The following is a 14,234-nucleotide window of genomic DNA, read 5'->3' on the forward strand; positions in this document are numbered from 1 at the left end:
GGAAGGGCTCTGCCGTTTTACGCCCAGGGAATGGCAGAGCTGCTTTCTGTTCCAGGTCAGATGAGTGGTGACCTTTTTCATCCATTTTTTGTTGTTGTTGTTTTTTTAAGATTTTATTTATTTATTTGACAGAGAGAGATCCCAAGTAGGCAGAGAGGCAGGCAGAGAGAGAGAGGGGGAAGCAGGCTCCCTGCTGAGCAGAGAGCCCATGGGTGGCTCGATCCCAGGACCCTGAGATCATGACCTGAGCCGAAGGCAGAGGCTTAACCCACTGAGCCACCCAGGTGCCCCACCCACTGTTTTTATTCTGCCTTTTGTTCAATGCATGTCCGTGAGATTGGGAAGGTTAAAAGAAAAAGAAAAAGAAGTAAAAACACATGTTTTCCTCTCTCTGTCTACCACAAATCGGGCTTCCCGCTGATCGATGTGTGAGACGGGTGCCTGTGGAGACAGAAGGAGCCTGTGGTCGGCTGGGGAGATGCTCCGTACACAGCACATTCCCTGTGGGTGTACTGGCTGGACTGGAGTGCTCACGGTTGTACGTCTGGTAGTTTTCTAAGGCACGTCTGAGGTCTGCAAGCATTTGATAAGTATTTGTTGAACGACGACTAGAAAATCTTTCTGAAGACCGTTGCTCATGCCAGGGCTTGTGTGGAGCCCGGGGGCAAGGGCAGTAGCGTGTGGCTTCCCTGCGGAGAGTGGAGGTCGGAGGCGCGGCTGCTGGAGCCCTGGTTCACCCGGTACGTTCACCCACCACGGTCACGGGAGCAGAGGTGTGAACTTGCTGCCTGGGGAGTGTCCTTCGCCCGCCAGCGGTCCCTGAGCTAGACCCTCAGCAGCCCTGCCACCTGCTTCTAGAGCTAAAGCCTTTGCAAGGGACTGGCGGGGGAACCTCCTGCGTCTTGCACGCAGGCGCCCTTGGAAACCTCCCCCAGGGCCTTCCTGGGGCTGTCTCGGTGCCAGAGCCACGCCCGAGGTGGAGCCACCCGCACTTTCTCCCCCGGAGCCGCGGGGGAGCCGGAGGCTGGGAAGGAAAGGGTTCCTGGCAGGAGGGGGCAGCTCCCCAAGGCCAGGGTTGGCTGCTGAGGACCGTGAGGCGTTGAGAGCGTGGATTCAAGCAAGACCATCTTGGTGCAAGTCTGGGCTCCGCCGCTTACTGGCTGCATGACCTTGGGCGAGTGAGTTCACCTCCCTGTAAATGAGCATGTGGTTGTGCAAGTCGTTTGGAGGGCTGAGTGAGGTCACGCGGGCAGCGCGCTTAGCCCCCAAAGCATGTGGCCCGTGGAGAGGAGAGGAGCAGGGTTAGCCACTGTTACCCTTGACAGTGCTCCGAGGGAGGAGCCAGGCAGCGGGGCAGGTGCCCCTGGGGACCCTTGGTGCATTCCTGCTATGTCCCTGTCACTAGGCTGCTGTCTTGACGACAGCCCGGAGGCAGCTCTCCGATCCTTCCGTGGGGTGAGGGTGAGCTCTCGCAGCGCTGTGGTCGAGGGCCGGCCCCAAGGCCAGCCTGCCCGACTCACGGCTGGCTCTGCCCCACCTGCCGCTGGGCTCTGGGTGCCGTTTCCTCCTCTCCAGGAGGGGGAGGGCCTGCCTGCAGGACTCTGGGGAGGAGTGAGGGGAGTGACACGGCTGTCTGGGCTGTGGCCCCAGACCTGGTCTGGAACCCGTGAGCCAATGCCGCAGACACAGTATAAACACACGAGGTAAGGCAGCAGGTCTCTGCATGCTGGGTGTGTGTATGTGTGTGTGTGTGTGTGTGTGTGTGTGTGTGTGTGTGTGCGTGCATGGCTGGGGCGGGGGAGAAGCTCCAGAGAGGCGCCTCAGCCTGCATGGGGCATCTGAGCCCCTTCTGTATATCCGATCTGGGGTGTGAGGGTAATAGTATCTGGTTCTGCCCTCTGGGCTTGTGGCCAAGCTCTGAGGCTGCGGATGGAGAGCTGGGTGCTGTGTGGGGAGTGCGGTGGGGTTTTTTGTTTTGTTTGTGTATTAGAAAAAAAAGTCTCACAGTCACATAGTTCACTGTTGAAAAGGTACAGAAGTGTGTACTTTGCAAACGTAGCCTCCCTCCGTCCCCTGCTTTGGCTATCCTGTGCCCTTCTATGCAACCACTCCTCAATTTCTTCTGTGTCGTCTAGAGAATTTTTGACCGTTTTCCAAAAGAAGGCCTATGTATTTTATATTTATCTATCTAGACACCCACACATAGATTTTGACCTTTTTTATTCTGTTGTTAGTCTACACGACATATTTCTTTCATGTAAGAGTACACACTGGGCTTGTTTCGTGTCATTACATAAAAAGCTTTTTCATTCCTTTTTTTTTTTTTTTTAAACAAAATGGCTTTAAAGGATTTCATTGAATAGACTTACCATACTTAATATAACCACCCTACCGCTGTTGGACACCTGGGTTATATCTAATGGTACCTATTACTAACAATGTTACGGAGAATGACGTTGAACCTAAGTCTTTGTGCCCAGTTACAAAGTACATAATATCTCGAAGGGGAATCATTGGGTCCAGGTGAATGCATTGGTAATTTCTTTTTAAAGATTTTATTTATTTATTTCACAGACAGAGATCACAAGTCAGAGTTCATAAGTCAGAGATCACAAGTAGGCAGAGAAGCAGACAGAGAGAGAGGGGGAAGCAGGCTCCCCACCGAGCAGAGAGCCCGATGTGGGGCTTGATCCCAGGACTCTGGGATCATGACCTGAGCCGAAGGCAGAGGCTTTAACCCACTGAGCTACCCAGGTGCCCCTGCATTGGTAATTTTGAGAGCTGTCACCAGGCTGCCTTCCCTCAAGGCTGTACTGATCTCAACCCCTCCCAGCAGTGGAAAGTGTCTGTTTGCCCATCCCAATCAAAACCGGTGTTATTAAGCTTTTTGATTTTGGTTATTCATGCTAAGTAAAAAATGACACCTCAGTGTGATTTTAGTTTTGCATAATATTTAAATATTGTGTTAGTTACCAGCATTTAAAAACCGAGGCCTTGCACTTCAGAATCTGTACTTTTTGTCTTTTTTTTTTTTTTTTTAAGATTTAATTTATTTATTTGACAGAGAGATAGAGAGCACAAGTAGGCAGAGTAGCAGAGGGAGAAGCAGCCCTCTGCTGAGCAAGGAGCCCAATGCGGGGCTCGATCCCAGAACTCTGGGATCATGACCTGAGTCGAAGGCAGACGTTTAACCGTCTGAGCCACCCAGGTGCCCCTTCTGTCTCTGTCATAAAAAATCATACGGTCTGTATGTGAGCAGCCCGGTGGCCACTTCCTTCCCACAGGTCCTCAGTGTGCCCTGTCCCCTGGACCCAGGGTTTATTTTTGTTCAATATTTTTATATGTTGCTTGCTGGGCTTCCATAGACTTGAGTTTTCTAGAAACAAACAGGCAAATGCAGTCTAAGGGAGAACAGACCTGCTTTCTGTGAAGACCTTTTCTGTGAAGAGCACAGAGTTGGGTTTTGAAGTAGAGGAAGGGGAATGGGTTGCTCAAGGAAATCTGGTGTGAAGGAGTCTTGCCAGAGGGGTTGGATGTTGGAGAAAAGTAGAGTCCTGGAGCTCATTTGTCTTGGCCACAGTCGGAGGTTTGATAACAGAGGACCGGGGATGAGAGGTGACAGGCTTGGGCTTGAGTCTTCGTTCATTGACTCATTGTGGGGGCGAGACGCAGTGTGAGTCATACTCATGTAAGGGGTGCCCTGCACTGTTGAGCAGCGAGAGACCAGTAGGGAAAGGCTTCTGGCAGGAGAAATAGGAGAGGCGACAGATCCTGCCACCCGTGACTGCCCCCTTCCCCCAGGAGAACCAGAATTAACGGTCTGGGTGTGTGTCTGCCTATTCGTTTCTCAGTGTTATTTTCCCATGTGTGTATTATCATATGCTATTTTTATTAAAATATAGCATAGGGGCGCCTGGGTGGCTCAGTGGGTTAAAGCCTCTGCCTTCGGCTCAGGTCATGATCCCAGGGTCCTGGGATCAAGCCCCGCATCAGGCTCTCTGCTCAGCAGGGAGCCTGCTTCCTCCTCTCTCTCTCTGCCTGCCTCTCTGCCTACTTGTGATATCACTCTCTGTCAAATAAATAAATAAAATCTTAAAAAAATATATAGCATAATAAATTGCATATCTTTTACTTTATTTTTCCCCTCCCCCTTCATCACTTGGGTCTTGCCCTGTCAGTGTGTGCATCTGCCTTATTCTCTTAATTAGTGCAAGTCCAGGGCGCCTGGGTGGCTCAGTCTGTTAAGTATCTGCCTAGGGCTCAGGTCATGATCTCAGGGTCCTGGGATCGAGCCCCCACATCAGGTTCCCTGCGCAGTGGGGAGTCTGCTTCTCCCTTTCCCTCTACCCCTCTCTCTGCTCCTCCTCTCTCTGTCTCTCTCAAATAAATAAATAAAATCTTAAAAAAAAAATGGTGCAGGTGTACTGTGAGGGGGGTTCCTCTCTGATGGTCATTTGGTCATTTCCAGGGTTTTGCTTTCTTTTTCTTTTCTTTTCTTTTCTTTTCTCTCTCTCTTTCTTTCTTTCTTTCTAAGATTTTATTTATTCATTTGCCAGAGAGAGAGAGAGAGAACACAAGCAGGGAGAGCAGCAGGCAGAGTGAGAAGGAGAAGCAGGCTCCCCTCTGAGCAGGGAGCCCGACGTGGGACTTGATCCCAGGACCCTGGGATCATGACCTGAGCCAAAGGCAGCTGCTTCACTAACAGAGCCACCCAGGTGCCCCAGGGTTTTGCTTTCTTGCTGCTGGGAGCATCCTTGTACCTTTCCTGTTGCTCACCCATACCAGAATTCATACACAGTCCATCCCTCCAGGTAGACTTGCTAGGTCAGAGGACCTGTTTCTATTTAAAGAGAAAGTTCCACATTGACTTGGCTTTTTTATTTGATATGGCCCAGTTTTTCCACCAATAGGTAGTGTTGCTGTGACCAGAGATAATGTTCAGACTTCAGTGAACTAGCTCCCTTTTTTGCATGCTTTCTGACTTTAGATTTTATTTTTATTTTTAATTTTTAAAGATTTTATTTATTTATTTATTTTTTTAAAGTAATCTCTATACCCACCACATGGTGAGTGCAGAGTTACTTACAACCCTGAGATCAGGAATCACATGCTTTACCAACTGAGCCAGCCAGGTGCCTCTGACTCGAGATTTTATATTCCCTTAGTTTAAAAAAAAAAAAAAAGTCAGCCTTCTAGATGTTCTTAGAACACAGAGCAGAATTGTCCCTCATACCTTCTTTTCCATGCCTTCTGGCACCCCTCCCCAGGCATCTAGGATTATTAACAACTTGAATTCCATCCTTCTAGACCTGCTGTCCAATATGGTACATGCTAGGTCTGTGTAGCTATTTTCATTAATTAATGGAACAACATTTAAATTCCACATTTTGAGTGCTCAACAGCCACACGTGGCTGTGGCTGCCGTGTGAGACCACGTGGATGGAGAGCAGTTCCGTCACTGCAGGAAGATATCCAACAGTGCTGCTCGAGACTGGGGTTCTCAAACTCAGGACTGTTGACATGTGGGGCTGGGTAATCCTCCGTGTGGGGCTGCCGTGGGCGTTACAGGACGTTCGGCCTCTACCCGCGAGATGCCAGGAGTCCCTCCCTGCCCCTGTAGTTGTGACAACCAAATCTCTCTCTAGACCCTGCCAAGTGTCCCCAGGGCAGGGGGCAAATCCCCCCCCCCCACTGCCAGCCTGCCCCTTCCATTGAGAACCATTGCGTAGACTTTTTTTTTCATATTGCTTTTAATTTTTCTTTAAATTCTTCCTGGATCTTCCCAGTATCAGCAGAGAGATGATAGCTTCCTGGACTCTGGCTTCTGGAAAGTTCAGCACACAGTGAGGGCAATTCAGCAAGTATTTACGGATGGCTGGGCTGATGGTGGTTATACCCAGAGCAAGGTGATCATTTCCTCAGCGCCTTATGACAGTAGTTACCTTTTCCAGAAATATTGTTCCCTTGGCGCTTCCCCCTGTAATATTTACTTTCCCTTGCCTTTCAGCCAGATTGTGTGAAACCACCGCACATCTGGCCAACAGGCTGCCCATCGTGAAAACCTTTGTTTGTTTTAGAGTCAAATCATAAGAAAATTTACTTTGATTTTCCTTTGTTTAAGTGGTCTAAGCTAGAAGCAGTGTAAACGAAATTATTCCCAGCCTTACATCTTAACCTCATTGAATGGCTCTTGTTATCAATAGGTAAGAACATTGTTTTATGTTTTCTTTTCTTATCTGGAAAAAAAACCCCTTAAATATAGGTACTATTAATTTCCTGCCTGTCATGTGCTACATATTGTCATACGCCTTTCCTATATAAATTCCTTTATCCTCATAGTGATTTAGCAAGGCAGGTCTTACTGTCATTTTTTAGACAGAAAAAGTGGGATCACAAAAGATGAGTACAAAGCCACGGAGCCCGTGTAGAGCGGCTCGGCGTGGCACATGGTCCCTCTGACTTAGGAGCGGGTGTTCCTACTGGACCCATTATGGTCCTGCTGTTTCAATACTGTGGCTCTCGTCTGTTATTTCTTCTTTAGTTTCTCCATGAATTTCTCATTTTTAGAACATTTTATTTATTTATTGGAGAGAGAGCGAGTGAGCAGGAGTGGGGGGGATGGGCCAGAGGGAGAAGGAGAAGCAGAGTCCCCACTGAGCAGGGAACCCAAGGCGGGGCTCAATCCCAGGATCTTCAGATCATAACTTGAGCCCCAGGCAGACGCTTCACCGACTGAACCACCCAGGTGCCCCTAATTTCTCATTCTGTCTTGTAGCCCATCTCCCTGGCCCATCTAGAAGGTAGGAGTGACTTTGTGATGACAGGTGGCAGACAGCTTGGTTTGGTGTTAAGAAACAATAGCAGTAGGGGTGCCTGGGTGGCTCAGTCAGTAAAGGGTCTCCCTTCGGCTCAGGTCATGATCTCAGGGTCCTGGGATCGAGCCCTGCATCGGGCTCCCTGGTCAGCGGGGAGCCTGCTTCTCTCTCTCCCACTCCCCCTGCTTGTGTTCCCTCTCTTGCTGTCTCTCTCTCTCTCTGTCAAATGAATAAGTAAAATCTTTAAAAGATGACACTAGGGTGACAGTTGCCACGACACAGCCCTGGGCGGCTGCCCCTCTGTGGCCTTGAGGGGACGGAAGTCTATACCCTAGACAGACTGGGTGTGGTGGTAGAGGGAGTTGCAGGGGTCAGTCCAGATGTTGAGAGGGAGCCTGGCTGCCCCCTCTTCTGTTTGGGGTGTGGGGGGGTCTTGGTTGCTCGTAAATTTGCCAGCCCAAAGCTTCTGCAGTGGGACAGTAGTTCCCCAAACGCAGGCAGGCGAGGGCTCGAGGTGCAGCCCTGATAACGTCCCAAGTAATTCATGGGCAGGAACTAAATCACATCGAGACATGCAGTAAGGTACTTCCCTTGTTTTTCAACTCCCCCTCCATGTTTCTAACGCTGTCAGGGGGAACTTTTTAGTAGCCCACCCTCGCTGTCGTCTCAGCCGTAGAAACGGAAGAAGGAGCAAGAGCCATGCTGGTGCTCAGTGCTCAGAGCCACTGACTCTGGCCTGAAACTGGTAACACTGTTTGCTTTCCATTGTGCTGGTTGGAATGTTTGTTTACCTTGTGTTGATGGCGGTGATACTCCCATTTATGATAGTAGCACAAAGTGACCCTTTAAAATTTATGTAAATAAAATCTAGGGCAGGAGTTCCCGACCCCAGGCACTGCTGGCACTTGGGGTTGGACATTCTTTGTTGGGGGGCTGTCCTGCGTGTGACAACCAAACTGGTCTCCAGATGTTGCCAGGTATTCCTGGGCAGGGAGGGGACCGGAAGTGACCTAGGTGAGAACCCACAGTTAGAGGCAAGTAGGCTTAGCCAGTACCATGAAGTTGGAAAGTAGAGGCAGTGGATGCAGGAGGAAATACTGTGCGCATGTGCAGATCCTGAGCCTGAGCGCGGTCAGTGGTGAGGGCCACTTACTGATGCTCGCGTGTTGTGTGTCCTCTGGTGCTGGTGTCAGATAAGGAACGAGGTGGAAGGAGCGGTCTTGAAAGGGATGCCCTGAAGCAGTGCCGTCCAGCACAGCTTTCTGTCGTGCTGGAATGTTCTGGATCTTTCCACAGGGGCTGTGGAGCACTCTGAACGTGGTGTGTGGGAACAGGGGGCGGAATTCTTCTACTTTAATTAATTTAAACATAAATAGCCCCATGGAATGGAAGCCACCGTGTTGGGCAGCACCGCTCTAATGAAGCCGGAGCGGAGGGGTCAGGATGGAGGAGTGCGGGCTGGAAGGTGTTGGCCGCACTCTTCAGAAGCTTAGAATCGCAGACACTCAAAACCAATAGGGTTGTGTCTTCAAGGGCAGAGCAGCCGGGTGACGGACAGGAATATCAGACAGGAGGTTTGGGGCAGCGCTCAGCACAGACCCAACTAATTTTGGCTTGAGCAAAAGTAAAAACCAATGAATTGATTTCTAAGACTGAAAAGCCCAGGGAACGGACCGACGGGCAGACCCCCGCACCCTTCCCTAAGCGTCGGGAACCTTTGCCTTCTTCCTGGTGACGCCCGTTATCAGGCGGACTCTTCCCCAGACAAGAACAAAGGGGCCACCTGCAGCCCCTCACGTGTTTGCTGCCTCTGCCACCTCACCGGGAAGGGCACGTTCTTTCTTAGTGTTTCTGGTGATAATCGCAGCCTCATCATCATGGCTATGCCTGGATCCTTGCGCTCCCTGCACCGGGGGCTCGGAGATGGGGTTGGCCCGGCTAGCCCAGGTGGAGAGATGGAGGGAGGTGACTTAGTAAATTACTGAGGATAAAGGGTAATTATAGGATGGAGGAGGACACTGGGGTAGTCCAAGCTGAGGGAGTGGACCCAAGGAAGGATGCACTTGGGAGGTGGCCTTTCCCCGGGGGGGGGGGGGTACAGATGTGGTTGGAGATGGTGTTAATTCAGGCGGCCCGGGGTGCCTGGGTGGCTCAGTTGGTGAAGCATCTGCCTTCAGCTCAGGTCATGATCTTGGGGTCCATGATCGAGCCCTGCATCGGGCTCCCTGGTCAGCGGGGAGCCTGCTTCTCCCTTTCCCTCTGCCTGCCTCTCTGCTTACTTGTGCTGTCTCTCAAATAAATAAATAAAATCCTTAAAAAAAATAAAAAATTCAGGCTGTTGGAAGGCAGGGTGAGAGTTGGTCTGCAGGCACAGGGCAAGCAGAAAGTGATCTGGTGGCGCAGGTGGGGCGACGGGCCCAGCCGGTGGTTGACACATTGGGTGTGCAGTGGGATTGGGACACTGGGGGCTACAGTGACAGGAGGACCTCGGGTGACAAGCGTGGACATGAGGGATCAGGGTGCTGGTGGCAGAGGAGGCAGGATGTTCATGTTGCGAGAGCCCCGGGAAAGTCTCTGCAGTGGGGCTTGGAGGCCTCCAAGGGCTGCACATCCCGGGTGGGTGGTGGGGCAGAGCTCCACTGGGAGGCCTCCCACTCAGGCTGCTGATCCACAGGGTCAGCCCAGGAGAAAGCCCTAGGAGAAAGACCCTCTCCTCCAGTGGTGTCCCCCCAGTGTCCTCTACTGAGAAAGCGTAGCATTGTGCTGGCCATAGAGGAGTGCAGAAGGGAGCTCTGTCCGTTTTCCCAGAGCGGGCAGGGAAGCAGGCCCTGGAGCTGAAAGGCAAGGGGTTCATAACCGGCAGGAGGAGGAGCCTGTGGGAGAACTGTGTCAGCAGGATGACGGCCACTGCTCTCAGGGCTCTCAAGATCGCTCTGACACTATGAGATGATGAGAGCCTGGGGAGAAAAAAAAAAAGCTGGAAAGTAATTGTGCTGATGAGGCCGTTCATGGCAATGCACGGTGCTCTCAGGCTCTCAGCTCAGGATCTGGGTCCCACAGGCCTGGGCTTAAGGCCAGCTTCCCCCACTCAGCATGGAACAAACAGATGTTGGCAAATCACGGAGTCTTCTCGGACTCAGTTTCTCCACTGAAAATGGGGGCGATGCTCATAGATACCATGCAGGATTATCATGAATATTAAATGAAATAATGCATTTCTTTTTTTTTTAAATTATTTTTTAACAGATTTTATTTATTGACTCATTTTAGAGATAGAGCATGGGTGAGTTGGGGGCAGGGGGCAAAAGGAGAGGGAGAGACAGAATCCCAAACAGATCCTGCCTAGCGTGGAGCCTGACGCAGGGCTCGATCCTATAGCTGAGACCATGACCTGAGCCGAAATCAAGAGTCAGATGCTCAACCGACTGAGCCACCCAGCGCCCCAGTGCTTTTTTTTTTTTTTTTTTTTTTTTAATGTTTGGTTAAAGACAGTGCGTTTCTACGTCTGTAATATCTTGGAAATCTGTACCTGCTGCCCCCACTCCTTGGACCGCCATCGCTGCCTGCCTTGTTGATGACAGTAGCTTCCTGAATGACCCCCTGTTTCCACTTTTTTTGGTTAACGTAAGGTTTATTAAGACACAGTTCCCATGCCCTGCCATTTGCCTCTCTGAAGTGTATGATTGGCCGTTCTGAGTACATTCGTACAGTTGTGTAACCGTCGCCACCATCGATATTCGAGCATGCCCATTTCCCCAGAAAGGAACCTCACACCTCTTGATCTGTTTTTACTCTTTTTATTTTTTAGAAAACTTTTTAAAAAAAGATTTTATTTATTTATTTGACAGAGAGAGAGATCACAAGCAGGCAGAGAGGGAGGCAGAGAGAGGGGGGAAGCAGGCTCCTTGCTGAGCGGAGAGCCCGATTCGGGGCTTGATCCCAGGACCCTGAGATCATGACCTGAGCCGAAGGCAGAGGCTTAAGCCACTGAGCCACCCAGACGCCTCTCTGTTTGTACTCTTAACCCACTGCCGCGTCTTCTCTGCTCAGCCACAGATGGGACTTTTAAAAATGTCAATCAGATCACGCCACCTCCTGCTTGTAACCCTTCAGTGACCCCGGACTCCCGGCCCCAGAGACAAGGTCCAGTGTCTTCTGGCCTCTCCTCCTCCTTCCATTTTCCTTCCCCCTTTCCCCTGTGGTTGGTAAACATCAGTCTTTCTTGGCAGGTGTGTAACCACGCTTGTTCCCACCTGTGGATCTTTGCCCTTGGGACTCCCTTCCACTGTGCCCAGACTGCTTCCTTGCGTGGCTGTGGCTACCTGTCCCTCCACCCAGCTGTCACACCAGCCTCCCTGACCACCCAGTCTTCCCGAGCCACACCCCTCCCCCACGCCCTCTCTTGCCCAGGCCTTATTTTATTTTGGGTGGTTGTTTATGGTCTGTCTCCCTGCACTAGAGTATAAGCTGCAGATGGGGGAGGACCTATCTGTTGTGTTCACTCCTGAATGCCCAAGTGCCAGGGGCGGGCCCGGCACACCGAGCACATGAGACCTAGCCGGTGAATGAACAGGTGACAAAAAAGAGGCAGTGATTTGCTTGTCTTACGTTATTTTTGTTGTTGGTGTTCAATAAACACTGTTGACCTGAGAGTCGGATTGATCGTGTATGGGAAGTGTGTGGGGTATACAGCGTGGCTGGTGCGAGGAGAGAGTAAATGTGGTGACCCTCAGATCGGCTAAATGAGATGGCCTTGTGGCCAGTTATTCTGGGCTCGAGTGACACAAAGTTTTTATTTTATCCTGTGCTGAACACTTACCCTGTTTTGCAGTGGGATTGTGAGGAAGGAGAAGGCAAGGATCCTGTTCCAATATTCGGTCCCTATAGGACCTGGAGTAGTACTTCGTACCAACTAGATACTTCATAATGCTTACTCTGAGGAATGCAACGGCATTGAGTCCCTGGATAATATGAAACATTTTAACTAAAGAATACATAGCACAAAGTTCTCCTTGCTTCCTCCTTCCCAGGGGGAACCAGTGCTGGAGATTTCCTGCACTTGAAGCATGTCTGGGTGCGTATCCCCTTGTGTTCATGCAAAGAATGGCATTCTGGAAACGTCTTTTAGCCTCTTGCTTTTCACTTTAGCTTACCTTGCAAAATGCGCCATAGTGCATACAGCTCGATCTCCCCTTGACTCTGCTAAGACAACTGTGGCTGTTCCATGTTCATTTCACCAGCAACCCCCCCCCCCAAAAGTCAGTTAGGTTTGTTGCCAGTCTTTTGCTGCCACAGTGCCGGCTGCAGTGACGGTCCACCTACTTTGGGCTTGTGTGCAGATCTGCAGGTTAAGTAATAAATGGCTCAACCTGATAGTTAGCCGTGCAGAGCCTGCTAAAATGACACAGACAAAACACCGACAAACAGCGGACCTGATGCTTGGTTTTCTGAAATCCGTTCTTCAGCTCTGGATGGGGAGATTCTGGTTCACCAGCAGGATGGCTTCCCCAAATAAAGAGTGGTGCTCCCTGTCCCGTAAGTCCCCCCTCCCTCCTTCCTGCTTCCTGTGCTCATTCAGCACTTAGCCTGTGTCACCTGATGGCCCGCATGGATGCTTCCCATCCATGGGCACCAATTGGACTCCTCGAGGCTTCTGTCCCTGGCCTTTGGACAACTTAGAACAGAGCCAGCACAGATGAGTTACTAGAAGTGAAACCTGTCCTTGCCATGTATACTCTACCCAAGCACCAGTTTACTGGAACGAAGATGCTATTTTTAAGAAAGAGCTTTGTGTTTCATCATGGAAGTTCTGAGCACCTGGGCAGGCAGCTTGCTGATGCCCAGGGACCGTGTTTGCCAGATCTGTACCCCAGCACCCCACCAGGACCTGCCTGGTCCATAGGCGGAGGGGAGAAGGGTGGGCTGACCAGTGTTTACGTAAGTCATAATCTCCCTGTCTGCTTGGGGTTGGCAGGATTGGGGTTTCTCCCTCCCGGCCTGTGGGGGGGGGTCAGAGGCCAACAATTCGGCATGGGGTGTTTCCATCGCAGTGCTTACGAGGGCTTGTGATTCTTGAAATGCTTTGTGTATGGGCTTTCCGGAAGGATGAGCTGCCTTTTTTTGGGGTGTTTTCAGAGTGTCTTTGTTCCCCTGGAGCTGCCCGCATTGCTCTGCTTGGTGCGGGCCACCCGGGAGCAGGTGCACGCATGAGCTGACCTCACAGGACAGTCCAGACAGCTGGGGGAATGGGGGCGGGGTGGTCATTTGGCTGGCAGCTGGCATCTGGCCCGGCTCCAGAGGACGCCAGGCCCTGAGCCATTGTCTTCCTGGCTGGCTCCTCTGGGGTGCTGCAGAAAGGAGATCTGTGTATGGAGAGGAGATTCTCCCCCTCCCCCTTTACCTGGTTATCTTGGCAGAACCAGCAACCTTGACAGCATGGGGTGCTGGAAAGATACTAGGTTTTCGAATGAGATGGAGGGGGTTCAAGGCCAGACTCCCCTGTTTCTCACCTCCTGGCAAACTTGGGTGCTTTATTTTTTATTTTAATTTTTCAAAGCAAACAGACTTTCTTTTGGGTAATGAGAATTGCCATTAGGGAGACACAAATTGAGGTAGAAATCTGAATTCGGTCCTCCTTGGGTGCCTTATTGAACTGTTTCGAGGTTTCCTCTCTCATCAGCAAAATGTGAAAGTAATAGTGCTAATGTGTTGCTGTATCTTTACTTTTTTAACCTAAATCTCATTTTAAAAACGAATCTTACATTTTGAATTAAGTAATTTGTGCTTGGGCGCAAACCAGCCTTTATCTGGATCATAGCTTTTTAGAACCTGGGCTCTGTTTTCCCTTCTCAGACAGCTGTTGTCCTGACTCAGTGCAGATGCTCGAGAGAATATGGAGAAGAGCAGGCAGGTGTGGATGTGGCCTTGACAGTGTGACGCGGTCTTTCCCACAGGTGCTGCGAGTGGCTGAGATGCTGTGGTGGAGGGGAGCCCAGGCCCCGCACAGTGTGGTTGGGGCATCCCGAGAAGAGGGACCAGAGGTACCCTCGAAATGTCATCAACAACCAGAAGTACAACTTCTTCACCTTTCTTCCTGGGGTACGTACGGCCGGGGCCATTTTTAGGAGACCTAGGTCCCCGTGGCAGAATAGCCTGTGTGTTTTCTAGACTGCCTTAGCCACTGGCCATGCATCTTCCAAAAACCCCAAACCACAAAACCCATAAAAACCCAAAACCCATCAGTCCCTAAATTCCACACCCCCCCCATCATGAAATGCACATTCGCCCTAGGAACGTCAGGAGATAGATATATAGAGAAAATTTTTAAGAGGTAAGTTTCATTCCTGCCATCCAAGGAGAGTATCTGTGGATATTTTTGCTAATGAATGTTTCTGTTTTGCTTGGTATTTTATGCACTGG

General features: G+C 50.6%; 1 protein-coding gene across 2 annotated transcripts in view; it reads left to right on the top strand.

Annotated features, from left to right (window-relative positions):
• The window catches only part of LOC111141555 (ATPase phospholipid transporting 9A (putative)), a 127,513-nt gene that overhangs the window by 18,509 nt on the left and 94,770 nt on the right, over window positions 1-14,234 (top strand). For both annotated transcript variants that reach the window (XM_022494182.1, XM_022494181.1), the window contains exon 2: window positions 13,769-13,913. In XM_022494182.1, coding sequence (XP_022349890.1) covers window positions 13,769-13,913 — 145 coding nt within the window. The remainder of the gene's footprint in view (window positions 1-13,768; window positions 13,914-14,234) is intronic.

The sequence above is a fragment of the Enhydra lutris genome, unplaced genomic scaffold, assembly GCF_002288905.1.
Source record: "Enhydra lutris kenyoni isolate GAN:26980312 unplaced genomic scaffold, ASM228890v2 scaffoldscaffold6, whole genome shotgun sequence".
NCBI classification, from domain to species: domain Eukaryota; kingdom Metazoa; phylum Chordata; class Mammalia; order Carnivora; family Mustelidae; genus Enhydra; species Enhydra lutris.